The 16,813-nt window shown below is 42.0% G+C and overlaps 1 protein-coding gene across 2 annotated transcripts in view; it reads left to right on the top strand.

Annotated features, from left to right (window-relative positions):
- Positions 1-15,528, top strand: part of LOC142391689 (uncharacterized) — a 43,146-nt gene extending 27,618 nt beyond the window's left edge. Inside the window, exons 23-36 of one of the 2 annotated variants that reach the window (XM_075477666.1) lie at positions 53-121; positions 632-700; positions 2,790-2,858; positions 4,989-5,057; positions 7,948-8,016; positions 8,149-8,217; positions 8,312-8,392; positions 8,601-8,636; positions 8,729-8,765; positions 8,940-9,497; positions 10,755-11,038; positions 11,121-11,334; positions 13,375-13,569; positions 13,735-15,528. In XM_075477666.1, the coding sequence (XP_075333781.1) occupies positions 53-121; positions 632-700; positions 2,790-2,858; positions 4,989-5,057; positions 7,948-8,016; positions 8,149-8,217; positions 8,312-8,392; positions 8,601-8,636; positions 8,729-8,765; positions 8,940-9,497; positions 10,755-11,038; positions 11,121-11,334; positions 13,375-13,569; positions 13,735-13,742 (1,827 nt within the window). In that variant the 3' untranslated portion in view covers positions 13,743-15,528. Of the gene's footprint in view, positions 1-52; positions 122-631; positions 701-2,789; positions 2,859-4,988; positions 5,058-7,947; positions 8,017-8,148; positions 8,218-8,311; positions 8,393-8,600; positions 8,637-8,728; positions 8,766-8,939; positions 9,498-10,754; positions 11,039-11,117; positions 11,335-13,374; positions 13,570-13,734 lie in introns of both variants that reach the window. The other variant, XM_075477665.1, reaches the window with a different exon arrangement.
- The last annotated feature ends 1,285 nt before the right edge of the window (positions 15,529-16,813 follow it).

Genomic DNA, 16,813 nt, shown 5'->3' with positions numbered 1-16,813 from the left:
CTTCGCTTTGATATGCATTCTTCGGATCTCATTCTATGAAAACATATTCTAGGGTGATCCTGGCCCAAGCGGCCCTGCTGGTCCGATCGGGGAGACTGGCTATGGAATTCCTGGTCCGAAGGTAACAGGACACCTTTATTGCAATAAATACAACTAAAAGGGGAACTATGACTTCACCATTGAGACTTGAAATAAGATTTCCAATGAACAAGTGCATGTGTGTTATCGCAGCTGAACAGTGTTTGGAAAGTCAATTATCAGCTAATTCTAATGAGAGCCAGATTGCACAGCACACGTGTGCACTTTGTCATAAACGTTTATCAGAAAATGGGACGTGCAGCACAATTAAACATCCTGTTTTGTACACATCCCACATATGCTTGATTGGACTGAGATGTGGAAAATCTGGTGTCCAACATTTGGTTAAAAATAAAAAAACACCATGTTTTGTAGATTTAATTATCCTGTTTTAAACGGAACTTGGACATTCAGAAGCACACAACAGAGCAGAAAGCACCATTTACATGCAATTACATCCATGTTTCACTTCACTTTGCTCTGAATGTCTGTAAATCTCATTGTACCTTCTTCACAAAAGAATTATGGACTTTAACGCATGTGTCTGTGTTAGGGGGATCGAGGTGAACAAGGCCCTGGAGGTCCATTCGGTCCCAAAGGAGACGGCTATCCGGGACCAATGGTGAGGAAATGATTTAGACAGAAAAGTGCCCATCTGTCCACTCATAAATCTATATATATAACTACCATCCATCATCACTGTGAAATTAGTCTTCTATATTCTGGTCTTAAGTTTCAGCCATCTATCCATGAGAGAGACATTTATTACCTAAAGTTGCACAGACTGACCTGTTTACATCTGCTGTGTAGGATTTCTGTAGCTAAGACCAGGGGCAGACACAAAGGAAAGAACTTCCATTCAGGCTTGTAGGGGTAGATGTGCACATTTAGAAAAACATTCATAGGAATAGTTCAGCATTCTAAGAAACATGTGGAAACATGCAGTATATCACTTCCTAGCTCAGGGTTCAATCAGACAATACCATGAAGGGTATGGAGAGTTTAGCTTTGCATAAAGACTTGAAATGAGGAAGAGGGGGGGCATTTGGCATTCACTTTGACATCTGTCTTTTCCTAAGCAAAACAAAGCTAAAGGACCACCAGTTGCACTAAGACAACCAAGAGCAGCCCTCAGCTCAGGCTACGTGCCCACGACAACGCTCTGAAGCATAAACGCAGATGTCCGTTTTTTTCCTCCACAATTTATCTGCGTTCTCACGAGCGCTTGGGGGTGGATATCTGTCTATCCATGGGAACAGGGAAAACGTATAAAACTCGCAGTTTGCCGATGTAGTATGCAGTAGCAGTAGCTAGGTGGCAGTAGCAACAATACCTTTGGTATTGTTATATGAGTTATATTGTTATATATTAATAAATATGAGAAATACCTGTTTTGTGGCTACTTCCTCCGCGTCAGTTGGAAGAAAATGGCGAAGCGCGGCGGCAGTTGATGAGGTCCAGTTGCTCCTGAACACGACACTGAACTACAAAGCCAGGAAGGCAGTGGATAATGTGGATTGGGAGAGTGTCCAAAATAAATATAGTGAGATATGGGAGTCGTTCATGGAGGACTACCCACTTAACGTGTGCAAAAAACGCACTTCTGCGTTTTGAACTGTTCCTACGGCGACGAGAGGTTGGATCGTTTTCAAGATCTCGACTCTGGAGGGCGTTTGCGTTTTCTCCGTTTTGAACTCCTAAAAACGCCATCGCCGTGTGCAAGATAGGCACATCTGTCGAACTGCGTTTATCTGTCGTTGCCGTTGTCGTGGGCACGTAGCCTCAGACAGCTTCTCATACTCTTGGGACTACACCCAAGTGGCAGCAAATCGCAATAAGATGTAGACCTGCCAAGCCAAGCGCCAATACAGAAAGACTGCAGATTTATGAACAGGGCTTTGGTATCTCTTATAAACACATTACATCGATCAGCCACAACATTATAAGCACAACCTAATACTGGATAGCCCCCCCCCTAACAGCCCTGTCCTGTTTGAGGCATGGACTCCACTAGATCTCTAAAGTTATGCTCTGGTATCTGGTAGCGAGTAATCAGCAGCAGATCTTTTAAGTCTTTTAAGTTATGGGGCCTCTGTATGTTGGACAGATACCTCAAGTTCACAACTAGACTGATTTGGGGGAATTTCGAAGTCAAGTCAACATCTCAAACTTGTTCTGTTCCTCAAACCCTTCTTGAAGCTTTTTTGCAATATGTCAGAGTGCATTATCCCACTAAAAGAGGCCACTGCCATCAGGAAATGCTATTTCCACCAAAGGGTGTACTTGGTCAGCAACAATGTGTAGCAGCACATCTTCTTCGCAAAGTGCATTCTGTTGCCATGTCTTCTCTAGATAAGCATTGCACATGGACCAAGACATCCACACGATGAAACAGAATGAAATTATGATTCATCAGACCTGGCAACCTTCTGTAGTCCAGCTCTGAAACGCACACGCCCATTATCGGATCTTTCAGCTGTGGCCATTGGTCAGCATGAGTACCCTGATGAGAACTGGGAAGCAAACTGTAGAGGACTTTGTGTTCTGGCTCTAGATACAGTAGCTCTTCTATTGAAGCAGACAACACCAGCTAGCCATCACCTTTCCCCACATGCATTTTGGCCCTTGTCAAAACTTGTACTTGCCCCCTTATTTTCTGATTCCAACTTCCATTCCTTCTTTTTTTTACTTTTCTGCTCCTTGTTGTTTAGGGCCCTCCAGGTCTGCCTGGGCTTCCAGGAGAACCAGGCCCTGAAGGAGTGGGTATCCAGGGGCCAAAGGTGAGAATTTGAATCATTAAGATAAAAGTTTGAAAGCATATTGGTGGCAAAGTCAATAATTTTGCATGTTTTTACAAACCAGTTTAAATTAAGTTAAGTTTGGACACACCAACCCTTTCTTAAATAAAAGTGTAGGTGTTTGATTTATAGAATGCTAACTTTCTTTACAAGTGACCAAAGCTTGGACCTGTTTTTTTTTTCTTGGTGTTGCATTCAGTTGTTTTATTTACAGAATTCTTTGGCTCACTTTTATCTTCATCCTGTGAGCAGCTTCCCACATAATTGCTCACATGACTTCCATAGAATCCTGTAAACACAAATAGTTGGTTTTCCTGATGATGGAAAAGGAATCCCTCTTTACTCTTTAAAACGGTGCTTACATACAATGTTTGTGTACATGGAGACTATCATCAAGGGAAAAACCCTTTTCACCTATGTTTTCACCATATCTGGGCTTTGACATGCCATGAAATAAATCCCTTGTTTTTTAAACAATCCTTTGTGCATTTGCTTGTATGCAGAGGATCATTATACTGTTGAGGTCTACATATGGTTCAGCTTTTAATGTCCAACAGATGGCCTCACGCTGTTTTCCCACCACTGAGTTTATGTATTTGAAGCTGTGATACTTCATTTTCCATATGACTGATCTTCTTTAAAGGGATAGTTCGCCTCTTTTGACATGAAGCTGTATGACATCCCATATTAGCAATATCATTTATGAACATTGACTTACCCCCCGCTGCGTCCTGTGAGCCGAGTTCCAGCTGAGTTTTGGCGTTGACGAAGGTAGTCCGGCTAGTTGGCTAGGGTCCCGAAAATAAAGCATTTTGCTTCTCAAAACAATATGCGTTCAAAAGAGTACCGGTAATACATTTGCAATCCAAAATCATCCCTCCAGAAAAAGTCAGACCTCACATCGCTTGGTGCTATTTTTGCCTCCCATATCAATGCGTTCAGTCGCCTAGCGAAAGCCGCACCTGCTACGGTGTTTACTGCTCGGAAGCAGGGGACTGCTCGGTCTGCTCTTCGGTCTGCACAGTTTACACAGTCCGTAGTAATACGAAGGTAGAGAGTAATAGTGCCAAGCAATTGTGAGGTCTGACTTTTTCTGGAGGGACGATTTTGTGATGCAAATGTATTACTCTTTTGAACGCATATTGTTTTGAGAAGCAAGACACTTTATTTTCGGGACCCTGGCAAACTAGCCGGACTACCTTCGTCTGACGCCAAAACGAGGCTGGAACTCGGCTCACAGGACGCAGCGGGGGGTAAGTCAATGTTCATAAATGATATTGCTAATATGGGATGTCATACAGCTTCATGTCAAAAGAGGTGAACTATCCCTTTAATGTACTCAAAGTATTTAAAGAAAAAGACAAAAAAAATTGTTAATTTCAATGATAATTTCTTTGGGTGTATCGCAGTACAGTCAATTTGCAAATAAAATAGGAAAGTTAGACAAATGGTATCCATGAACTGACACATTTAACTTTTTTTTTTTTTTTTTTAAAGAATAAATTCAAATTTAAAGGGAGCAATTATAACGCTGAACGATCAAACGTTGAAATGAGGAAATTGTGTCACCGGACAGTCATATGCTCTATTAAAACAAATTTTGTTCAAAGTGGTATAAAGTTAATCACAACTGTGTGTGAAATTCTAGTCCACAATAATCCCACTCATGACTCTGAGCTCTCCTATTTTATTTGTGGAATAAGTTTGTACATTAGCAGATCTGGGTTTTTTTTGTACTCAAAATATGTTAACATTTTTTAAGAAAATTTGCTCACATATAGTCAGTCTGTTTACAAATTTTGCCTCTATTGAACTAACAACACTGAATCAGTGGTGTTTGGAGAAGTGGGTACACTCACCCTCTGTTATGAATAGTGGCATTTAAAGGCAATTTGCCATATTTGTTGATCCAATGATTGGCGAGTAGGAATTTGCACATTGTCACCTCAGGTCACCTGTCTATTGCTGCTTGATATCAGAATAAGCATTAATATGAAATCACAGGTCTAAACCTGACCAGCAAATCCAATGAGACTAAATTCACTTGGAGTTCAGGGAATTCTGTGCACACCAGGACTGTACAGCATCTTCACTGTGTTCCCATCTTTGCAGGGGGATATTGGATTCCGCGGGTTGCCTGGTTTACCAGGACCTCCAGGCGAAGGCCTCCAAGGACCACTGGTAAATTCAAAATATTTTAATTACTTGTTCTTTCATTTACTGACCATTCTTTTTTTTATTCATCCATAAAAACACAAAGTTAGCACTCTAAAGGGCTCAAGGGCAACATTTGAAGGTGTTTACTTGTGCAGAGAGCCTTCTTTAATTTAGTTTGACAAACAACCAGATGTTTGTAATTGAGTCATATTCTCTGATGAATAAAAGATGAAAAAAATAAATTACTGCTTCATCCCCTGTGCAAACATGCCCATGATGTAGGGGGTTATATCCAAAGGCTGTCAGTTCATTTGCTCAGGCTATTTTTTATGATTTCCCCCACAGCATTCTAATACACGAGCGCAAACTGTGAATCTCAGCAGACATATGTGTGTGATGAGAAACACTTGGCCGAACAGGCCTTGAAGAAACAACACCCAGCACCCCATATGTCCTCACAGATCACATCCAGATTCCCTACGGGCTTCAGACTAATGTGTCTGCGGGTCAGAGCACTTCCACCGTCATGCAGCAGTACGCAAGATTTAATTTGGGACATGAGTGAACCCATCAAATGAAAAGATGAGGACACACATGTTGCCGATTGATGTCAGGCCTCGTCCATGCTGAGAGAACGCTGATGGCAGATAAAACCTTAGAAAATGCTGCTTTTTTCCCAAAGAAACTTTAAGTATTCATGTATTCATTATAGATCTGATTAAAGTCAAATTCACAATTACACTTCAGTGAGACTTAGCTGCATTGCTTGGATTCAGTTTAATTCAGTCCACGTTTACGCTTCAACATGCCTTTTTTCAGTATTATTCATACATTTTGCACGATAGAACCATATTCTTGCATGATGAAGTCAACTCACACATGGAATCTATTACATGAAATCTTTAATAGAGAGTTATTCAGCCCCCACCCACCTATTTTCAAAGCAGTTGAGCCCCCCGCCTTAAACTCTTCTTTACTTTCTTAAGTACACAAGAAATGTCATACAAACAAAAACTCAAATATTAACTCTGTTTTCACACCCAACTCATCACATGTCAGCAACAAGTCAGGAGGAAGCAGCCTGCTACATTAGAGATTCGACATCATCCTTTTATGATGCGCAGGGTCTTATAAGTTATCGGCGGTCGGGACAATTTGAAGTTCATGATTAAACATGATTAAAGTCCCAAATGGCTGACTCTGTCAGCGATGGCTTTGCATGGTTTAGGACGATATGAAGCAGTAGACGGTCTAATGAGTCAATTTCAAGTCATGAAATGCTGATTTTTCCTAATCTGGTATGAGTGTAATTATAAAAACTAGCACTGAGTCTACAGCTCTAAAAACATATCTAACGTTCCAAGTGATCTCAAAAGAGTCTTCCTTCTTAGTTTTTCTTTCTGATGAACTCTTTGTTTTGAAAACTGTCCCAGTTACTCTCTGTCAGAGTACTTTAGACCCCATTTTTCAGTTAAAGTTCCCCTCTGCTAAAAATCAAGTTTTTTAACCTTGTAAACATTTCTATAAGGAGTACAATCTCATCTTTCAGTTAAGACCCAAATCTCATGACAATAGGACTCAACAATATCTCCAGTTTGGGTCAGGAGTTCTCCACCCAGGCCAAATATAACCTGGGACAAGTCCCACTTTCCCTTTCTGAGCTGTTGAAGGGTTTGCCAGAACTTCCTCGAGGCCAACCCGAAAGTCTTTCTACATGTTGTCTGTCATGGTGACTCTGAGCATGGCCCATTCAGATTCCATTCCCCCAACCTCCTAGCCTGACTACGTCATACTCACGATTCTAGTCAGAATCTAGTCAATTGGATAGACCTACAACCAATCAGAATTCAAACCAAGCGCTCTTTAGTGACGTAGTCGATAATGTCCCTGTTGATCATCTGTCCATCATCGTATAAAGCCCGCCCTGGCAATCTGATTGGGTCGACTGATTCCATGTCGGGCATAATGATTTCCCAACTGAGCAGAGCTAGACCGAACTTCCCGACCAAAGATTTTATGGGCGGGGCTAAGTTCGGCTGGCACCCAGGCTACCAACCTCCCCTAGAACATGTGAAAAACTCTCCACGATGAGTGTGTTGAAGATCTCATTGACAGGTTCCCAGCTCACCTTCACTACTCGTTCGGGTCTGTCTGGCAGTCTTCCTCGCCTGCAGATCCAACTCACGACCAGGTGGTTATCATTTGACAGCTTTGTCCCTCTCTTCTCCTGATAATCCAAAACGTACAACCACAGATCTGATGATACAACTCTCTTCTCCTGATAATCCAAAAACGTACAACCACAGATCTGATGATACAACTACATAATCAATCATCAAGCTTTGACCTAAGGTGGCCTGGTCCCAAGTACACTTATGGACCAACTTGTGCCTGAATATGGTGTTTGTTATGGATAATCCATGACCAGCACAGAGGTCCAACAGCAAAACATAATTTGGGTTTATATAGTTTGGGTTTATATAATTTGGGTTTATATAATTTGGGTTTATATAAGTTCCTCCCAATCATGCCCCACCAGCCCACTCACTTCTTTCAGAGGGGAGGCGTTTCTACCACACTTGATCCTGGGTTTATTGTCTCGAGGTTAAGTTAACATACTGCTGGTGAATGTCCACATGGGCACTAAAGTCTCCCGGGAGAACAATCCACAGATCCCCAGGGACACCATTCAGGGACTCCAAAAGGCCAGGTAGTCTGTACTGCTTTTCTGTGGACTCATGCAAACAAAGGTCAGACCGTTCCCTCCCTCCTGCAACCCTCAGCCGCAAGGAGGAGACCCTCACATTCATCAAGAACTCCAACACTAAGCCGCCCAGGGGGCTTGTGAGTGTCCCCACAGCTGCCAGTGCGGAGCCCTCTGCAAAAATTAAGTTTTGTTCTTTTTTAATTACAGGGGAACCCTGGGCGACCTGGTCCTCCTGGGCCAACAGGGCCACAAGGACAAGGAATTCAGGGGCCAAAGGTAAGCCAACGTTTATTGTCCTTAATAGAAATTCATGTGTCAAAAAAAGCTTAATGAGAGTTTTTAACTCATATTCATTCCAACCCATCATCTTAAAAATGTTTGAACTTAAACTTAAATTTTTGTTTTCAGGGTGAACAGGGGGGCCAGGGTGGGTCAGGGCCAAGAGGGCCGCCTGGAGAGGGCTTTCCTGGACCTAAAGTCAGTGACTATGTTGTCTTGTAATTTTTGATGTGGGTTTGTGGACATAAGTGATCTTCCAATCAATGCTGTTTTGCTTTGTGATGTGCGACAGGGTGACCGAGGTTCATCGGGGGAGAGGGGGCTGAAGGGAATCAAAGGAGACATCGGAGACTCAGGAAACCCAGGGCAACCTGTGAGCGACATTAAAGATGCTTTAAGTCTGTTTGTTTTTTGTCCTTTTTAGTGAAGCTCGGGGACTGAACCTTTTAAGTAGTCTGAACAATTCATCACAGTTACTTCATTTAAGCCAACAGCTCTCTCGAAATAAAATAAACGATTTGAAAAAACTGACATGTTTAGAATAACCTTTGGGTGTCCAATTTTTCATGTTCTCATTTTAGGGTCGAGCGGGAATCAAAGGTGAAGCAGGCCTAACAGTGAGTCTCACCTTTCAATTTTCCTTTTTATTTGTTTTTTTCCCCCTCATATTTATTTACATGCTCAAATTGTGTCGGTGTATCCGTTTCAGAGAGAGGACATCCTTCGAATGATCAAAGAGATCTGTGGTAGAGTGTCTTATGATGTTTGCAAAAATTTATTTTTCTCCTCAGCATTGAGCTAACAGCACAGACGCTATAGTCGAGGATTTTGTTTCTGTCTTATCTCTGATTTCACCGACTGAACCCCTTTGAGGTGACAGGTCAGCCGTGATCTCATATACAGATGTGATGTGATTCCAGGATGCGGGATCAAGTGCAAGGAGAGGCCTATGGAGCTGGTGTTTGTCATTGACAGCTCAGAGAGCGTGGGCCCAGAAAACTTTAATATCATCAAGGATTTTGTGACTGCACTCGTGGACCGGGTTACAGTAGGCCGCAACGCCACCAGGGTTGGCCTGGTCTTGTACAGCCGGGAGGTGAAGCTGATGTTCAACTTGGCCCGCTACACTACCAAAGAGGACATCAAGCAGGCCATCAGGAACCTCCCATACTTGGGAGAGGGCACCTACACTGGCACAGCCATCCGTAAAGCCACACAAGAGGCCTTCTACAGTTCACGCCAGGGAGTCAGCAAAGTAGCCATCGTGATTACTGACGGGCAGACCGACAAACGAGAGTCAGTGAAGCTGGATATAGCGGTACGAGAAGCGCATGCCGCCAATATTGAGATGTTTGCCATGGGGATTTTGAACACTTCAGACCCAGCGCAAGCTGATTTTCTGAGAGAGCTGAATCTGATCGCTTCTGACCCAGACAGCGAGCACATGTTGCCTATTGATGACTTCAACACGCTGCCAAGTAAGAGAACTTTCTGCCTAGTTGCCATGAAGGATCATATGTTTGTTTCAATGAGAGTTATGTGTTTTCGTTGTCATGTTGTTTTCACTTGTAAGAGACACCTACAATAGCAGGAAGAACCACAAAGGCCATTGTGGCAAGTTGCACTCAATACCCCTGGAAAACTGTACCGTATCAAATGGAACATCAAGTGAGAAGTATCAACAGAGTCCTCAAAGAGTCACCGTTTTCTTACAACGGTATCACTATAACAGTTCACATTAGTGTGCCAAGCTTGGAGTGGTTGAAAACATAGCAGAACTGACATGGAAGGTACGCAGTCACCGAAAAGGATCTGGCAAGGAGCAAAGTATATGCTGAAACAGATGATCATGTCAGAGATTGGAGATTAGTAAATGAGAAAGGGAGAACAGGTGGTGACTTGCCCATGCTGGAAACAAGACAAGGGTGAATGAGGACATAATAGGGTAAATGACAGTTCGAAATTCGAAGACAAGACCCAAACTCCAAAAACAAAGCTTGAGACAAGAAAAACGCAACAGAATGTGAAATCAAAAAGCCAAAGACCATGACCAGCGGCAGCCTAAACTCTTTTAATCAGCATTTCCTCTCATTCATTATTACCTCAGACACTGAAGAAGCAGCTGGCTGCTACAGCTAATTATCCCAGGGAAAGGTTTGGGCAGCGCTTACATTTATTCATTTTGTTGTGCTATCTGTTAGATTCCTCTGGAAGCTGATCATAAGCCAAATGAACTCTCAGCTGCTGTGCAGGCCTGCCTACTAGTGTAATTCCTATTTTTACCAAACTGTTTTAAACTAGCCGCCTTAAGCCGTTTTCACACTTAAACAACTGAGATTTTACAGGAGAACAATTTACACCTACTAGCTGTTAAAAGGGGGCTGGATGGAAAACCACGGATGGCAACAACAAAAGCAAGGGTCAATGGTCTTCAATTGTATTGCACATTTTTAGTCTGAGCTAGGTTCTACAAAGCTCTTTACAATGTGTTTTCAAACCACCCACATGCACAGTACACACTTTAGGAGCAGTCTAAATATATGTAGCATTTGAAATATCACCCCCAAAAAAGTTTTAAGTTTGTCGTAAAGCAATGCTTTGAAATGAAATGTTCTTGAGGCCAATGCTATTTTATCAGTACTCTGTTGTTTGAACTCTTACGGTTTGTGTCATGGGTAACCTTCAGAGACAACACCGTAAATAAAGACCTATCTTTTTGTGCCTTTGTGTCTCAGCTCTGGAATCCAAGTTGGTCAGCCAGTTCTGCGAGGACGAGAATGGAGCCTTGATATATAACAGAGTAACTAACGGTTACAACGGCTATGGAAACAATGGCAACAATGGCAACAGGGTTGGATCTGGGAGCTATGCCACTGGTGGTTATGGGTACAGGCCTATAACTCAGCAGGATAAGCTGAACGGTCGACAGACTGAATTTAACTCTGGTGGCGGCACCAACAACCGTGGAGGCCGTGTAGAAACCACCCAGCAAGGCAGTGAGGGATCCAGCAGAACGCAGGTATGCAACACAAATACTAGTACACTTGTACATTTCACAAAACTAATTATAAACACTGTCTGCTCATTTTTGTCCTCAGCAGGTAGATGGAGGAGGGCAGCGGGTTTACACGGAAACAACCATCCTTGGAACGAGGCGCGGGGACACATTCGAACGCGAACCTTACACTCCAGTCAGAGAGGACACCTATACTAGACAGGGCTCCACTTCGTCTTCCTCATCCTCCTCAGAAAACAAAACCACATCATCCTCAGGTGTACAGTATGTGCCTGCACCAAGGCCAGCACTTCCCAAAGGTACACAACAACCTCTGTTTATATTTCCAGCTTTTGTCTCAAGATAAAATTAACTTTAATCCTTAGCAGTTAGAAGACAGGCAAAACCGTTTAACTGGAATTACAAAGAGGAACCGTGAACAAAACAAAATTACGAGGCTGTTTCTTGCAAAGGATTCTTCTCGTGCAACAGAAACAAGATGAATCAGTCTGAAACATGCGCAAGCATTTTAACTCCATTATAGCATCCAAACGTCGCACCACGCAGGGGGAGTCATCTCTGGTAGTAAATATAGTGACAGTAAACACAGAGCCACATTCGTTTAGCTTGTTTTAGGTTGACAAAAAAAAAAAGTATGTGAATATATAAATAGAAGTGCAATAACAGGTGATCAGCTAAAAATGAAAAGCACACTTAGGCAGAACAGAAATTCTGCCTCCAGAGAAAACCAGTCCACTTTTTTAGCTTTGCAATATGTGCAGTTTGTGTTTTTTTTTTCCTTTTTTTAATATGCTTGAAGACATATGAGTGAAACGCAAAGTCAACATCATGGCTGAGCACTTTCACCTTGAAACTGCGGCGTTCATATTTAATGAGTCTTATGACGTGTTCAGATCATTCAACTTGATGTACTTTGTTTGTTCGCTGGAGTATTTTCTTTCATTCCCAGCATTTTTACAAGCAAAATGCAGAGAAGTTGGCGGGTTGTGTCCATAGACTCGTTGCCTCAGCAACGTTCATGTCCACCCTCAGCGATGAGCAGCAAAGCCTCTGTCTCTGCCTTTTGGAATTATTTGGACTTCTGAAATGCTGCCGTCAACCACAGCTTCCATCTCCTCTGACTTCCAGCCTACACAGAGCAGAGAGGGAAATGATCATATTCTTCTCAGGAATCGAAACATACAAGTCGCCAACTTCACTGACAGCGCCCAGCGTTTTTTCTCTCTGAGCTTCTTTCCAGCAGAAAGATTCAATCTGAAGTGTAATCTTGTCCCGTCTCTTGCTCGTCACAGTTTAGCTCTCTCTTCTTCTTCACCTCCCCAGGTGTTTGGTAGTTGAAAAGCGAGTTACAGGCACTTAATACCTTACCAAACTTTCTCGAGTGTTGCATTAAGCTCCCAGAAAAAGTTATGTCCTACATGAAAATCATGTTTGAAAAAAAAGGTCAGTTCATGTTAAAGCGGCAGTAGGCAACTATTTTTTAGTCATATTAGCTTGAACTGTCATGGGATTCTGGAAGTAGAATATTAAATAGGCTGTTTAGGAAAAATAACGAAATCTGTAGCTCCCTCTGAAGCCTGTAATCATGCTTGCAAAAACCGAGCGCTCCCGGCTGTTTTTAACCAATCAAGTTAGGGTGAGAGGAATCCTACCTGTCAATCACAGCTTGTGCACACGCTGCTGAGCGTCTGCCCCGGCTTGTGTGCGCCGCTCACACTGGTGTGAACTCACGTGCACAACCTCGTCCACAGAGGGGGAGGGGTTTGGGGGGCGATTCGGAGCTTGTTAGAGGTTGGGGGAGGGACCTGAAAGTTGTATCAGTTCGAATTTTCCGACTTTAGACTCGTTATTTTGAAAACTTGCCTACTGCAGCTTTAAGGAAGTCCGTTGTTAAATGCACTCTAAGTGGAGCAGTGCCATCATTGAAATTAAATAAAGCGTGCCCTGAAGCCAGGCACAGATAAGATAATCAAATGCTAAGTGACAGCAAAAAAAAAAAACTAAAAACACAAAGCTAAATGGATCAACCCATCACAGTTGGTCAAACTCAGAGCGCTGCGATGTCCCTCAATTAAGTAGATGAATCTCTGTCGAAGTTCCTGTCCAGTGTGTGGTGGCAGCGAGGGAACAGCTTTCCTCCGGGTTGCCTTCATGCTGTGTGTGCAGCCAAGCAAGGAACGGGGAGGCCAATTATTTTTGAGCTGTGGCTTGTTATTATGGAACCTGCTTCTTCCTGATAGAGCAGTTAAGAAAGAGAGCAGGACTGATCATTCCAAGGTTTGATTGAATAGTTTTTTTTTAGTGTCCTTGCCCTGATCATATGACACATTTTCCTGCAGAAATCGTACCCTTGGACCCTCGCTGTGGCTTAGTGCTGGACCAGGGCACGTGTCGAGACTATAACATCCGGTGGTACTACGACAAGCAGGCCAACGCTTGCGCTCAGTTCTGGTATGGAGGCTGCAACGGCAACACGAACCGCTTTGACACGGAGGAGGAGTGCAAGCGGACATGTGTGGTGGCCAGAACCACAGGTACACCTTCATAATATATTCCAGCCGTATTATTCCGCTCCAAGTGTCTCACTTTTCGCCCGATACACTTTTGTTTTTCAGTCACGTTTCTGGCTGACGTAACATTTAAACGACAGGGTCCTAATATTTGAAATATTGATTTCCCCTTGTGTTTCCCTTCTTCAGGAGGCTGAGTGAAGACATCTGTTGTGCATCTGCTGTAGATACTTATGGAGGAGAAGCTAAAACCAGCCATTTTTCACAGGAATCCGGAAAGTTACTGTATCATTCTCAGGCATATGCAAATAGATGTGTACAAGCCTGCACACATCTGTGTTCTGCATCACATTTACATTTCAGTCCCTGTCTTTACTTCCCCTTCTTCTTATTCCTGCCTTTAGGAATTCCTTCTAAGTCCTGCTCCTGTCTTTGCTTCCACTTTCTCTAATTACAGTGAAAACAGACTTTTTGGATAGACATGTCCAGTGTCATCATTATTATTATTGTTGTTCTTATAACACAGGGGATCCTCCATTATTTCTACTCAGGAATAAAGATTCCTCAGGCATCCCTACAGTTTTTTTTTTCTTATTTTATATACTGTGAGTGCTGTGAAGATCATGAAAAGATTAACTATATATGCACCATATGATCAATAGTAACTTCTGTGCTTAATAAATCTATTAAATAAAATTCTAGCGAATAATTCCTTCACTTAAAGATGTACTGGTGCATAATCAGAGACTCAGAGAAGCAGAGACAAAGTCTCAACACTTATATCAATAAAATACTTGTTCTGTTTTCACATAGATGAAAATAACGAATGCTGTGCGACTTAGTGAAATCATTTTGTACATTTGAATGTGTCGTTATTTCTGTTTCCTGAATGAGAAATGTGATGTTTTGAGTCGATTTCACTTTGCTGACAGTAAACTTGTTGACACTGACAGACAGACACACATAGACTGCCCTCTGCTGGGTAACACGTGCCCCTGTCACTGGAGATGGTGCTTCATTTGAGTGAGATGCTGTGTTAGCACAACTTCTTTGCTGAGGGGCTTGTCTGTCCTTTTTTGTTTACCCAGCTGTACTGACTACAGGAATGCAAACTGTATTGTACTGTGTATTACATTTGATGTCAACCATTTTAATAAAGCTGATCTTGAGTGATGTAGCAAAGGTGTTGACAGGTGACTAACAGCGTTTTGGGGTGTCAGAAAAGAGGGAGAATGTTTCATTTGAATATATTTCTTCATGTGAATTAGTTACAAAGACCAAATTTGCAGCATACAAAAGCAACCCTGGAGGCACTGGAGCTATGGGAGGAATTGTAGAATTGAGTATTGTTTCTATCACAAACTGCTGAGTTTCTTCCCTGGTAAACAGTGGCACCTTTATTCTGCATTGCAACACACTCCTATGCAAAGCCAGACTATTGGACTATTATTATGCACTGTATTATCAGCATTTTTTGTCTGACTTTCTATGGTTTCACTCACCAGGATATAATATAAAATACCTGCTCCTTGCCTGGTCTTAAAATGAGGTATATGCAACCTCAGAAGATTATCAACACAACTGAGCCAGCATATAGACCCATTTTTAGCAGAATGATGTCATCGGTGTCTCACATGGCTGTGGGGGAGTTTTGGTTTAACGTGCTAACTGAGGCCCGTAGAGTCTGAGATGTAGCTCTTTGGGGGTTTTTTTGTGGGTTGGAAGACTGACAGCTGTCTTCAATGTTGTTTCACTTGTGAATAATCTTTCTAACTGCAGAATGATGGACCTTAAATTATTTGAACGAAATCTCGTTGACCAAATTGTTGGCCATTTTAAGTGAGAACCAGATTATTTTGTTTTGTGTGCAGATATGTGAAACCTTCTTCCTCACATTAATGCAAAACATGTCAGCTGTGAGTGTTTATATTTTGGATTTGATATGTTCTTCGCGCCTGTTTGCCATCTGTATGGGATTCAACGTTCAGCCTGTAACAGAGGCTCTTTTTTGGGACTTTGCAGCATAGTGGCTCCTGGTTTTGAATATTTTGTTTCGAGTATTTTGTAAGAGAGGCCAAAATTTCACGATAGATCGAATTATTCATTTGTAGCTCACCTCTGTATTAGTGTTATTTCGTCCACACAAGGGATAAACCGTTTTTATCAACTTCCTGCCACAATCACTTTCACGCAGTCCTTAAATACAAAATGAACTTGTATCTGCAAAAGATTGTCTGTAACTTTGCTTAATTAGTTCACTGTTTCTTGAAGGAATTAATAGAGTTCTCACACACAGATAAGCTCTCTCCTTTTGCTTAAATTACATGCCAGAGACTCCTCGACAAGTGGCGTAGTCTGATCTATCTTTAGTGCAGCCCACAGGAGAAGTGTTACCTAACTCTACACACTCCTCACACTTTAACAGACAAGAGAAATAAATCTCAACGCTATAAGCTGCTGTTTATCCAGACACATCACTCGTGGCAATTTAAACATTTTAGTTGTAAAATATGTGGCTGTTAGAGCTCTTGGAGACTCGTCAGAGGAACGTTTACCCCTGAAAGATCTTTGTTGTAGAAGAGCACTTTAAAAAGTTTAACTCCAGAGCAGCACACACACACACACACACACACACACACACTTCCAAAGACGTTCAGCCAAGCAGCTGAAGTATATTACACCCCACGACATAAAAAAAAAAAAAAAGATAGGGCAGTGCTGATTGGTGGAAATGATCTCTTGTATGTGTGGCGTTCACCTGTTTCTGCACACAGCTGCTGCACCCAAAACCTTTCAGGTCCAATTATAGCACAATATGTCTTTAAGCATTTCAGTCTCTCTTAAATAATACTAAAAATGAGTTCAAACGAAATAAGATGAATTTTGCATTGACGGTGGTGCCTCCTTTGATGATTTACTGCATGTAGCAAATATGCTCACATTCAACTGAGGAATTAATGGTCCAAATAATTAAATATATTAAACTTATTATAGTATTTGTGGACTAAATATGGTTGACATGGTTAAATATAGCTGCTGTCCTCAGTGTTTGGGTTCTCTTGCCTACTTTACTTTTTTTTGGCCACACAGTTAATTGAATATTTGTGTGATTTGGACTGTTTATCTGAATAAAACAAGTCATTTGAAGACAGTCATCTTTTCAGTTTTTCTAACTTTTTCTTGAAAAAGTCCTGAATGCAACTAATCATCGTGAAAATTATCGGTCAATAAGTGAAACCTCAATAATACTACTGGTCCCAAGAGTGAT

Source organism: Odontesthes bonariensis, chromosome 11 (genome assembly GCF_027942865.1).
Source record: "Odontesthes bonariensis isolate fOdoBon6 chromosome 11, fOdoBon6.hap1, whole genome shotgun sequence".
Lineage (NCBI taxonomy): Eukaryota > Metazoa > Chordata > Actinopteri > Atheriniformes > Atherinopsidae > Odontesthes > Odontesthes bonariensis.
This window is presented reverse-complemented; position numbering and strand designations above follow the sequence as displayed.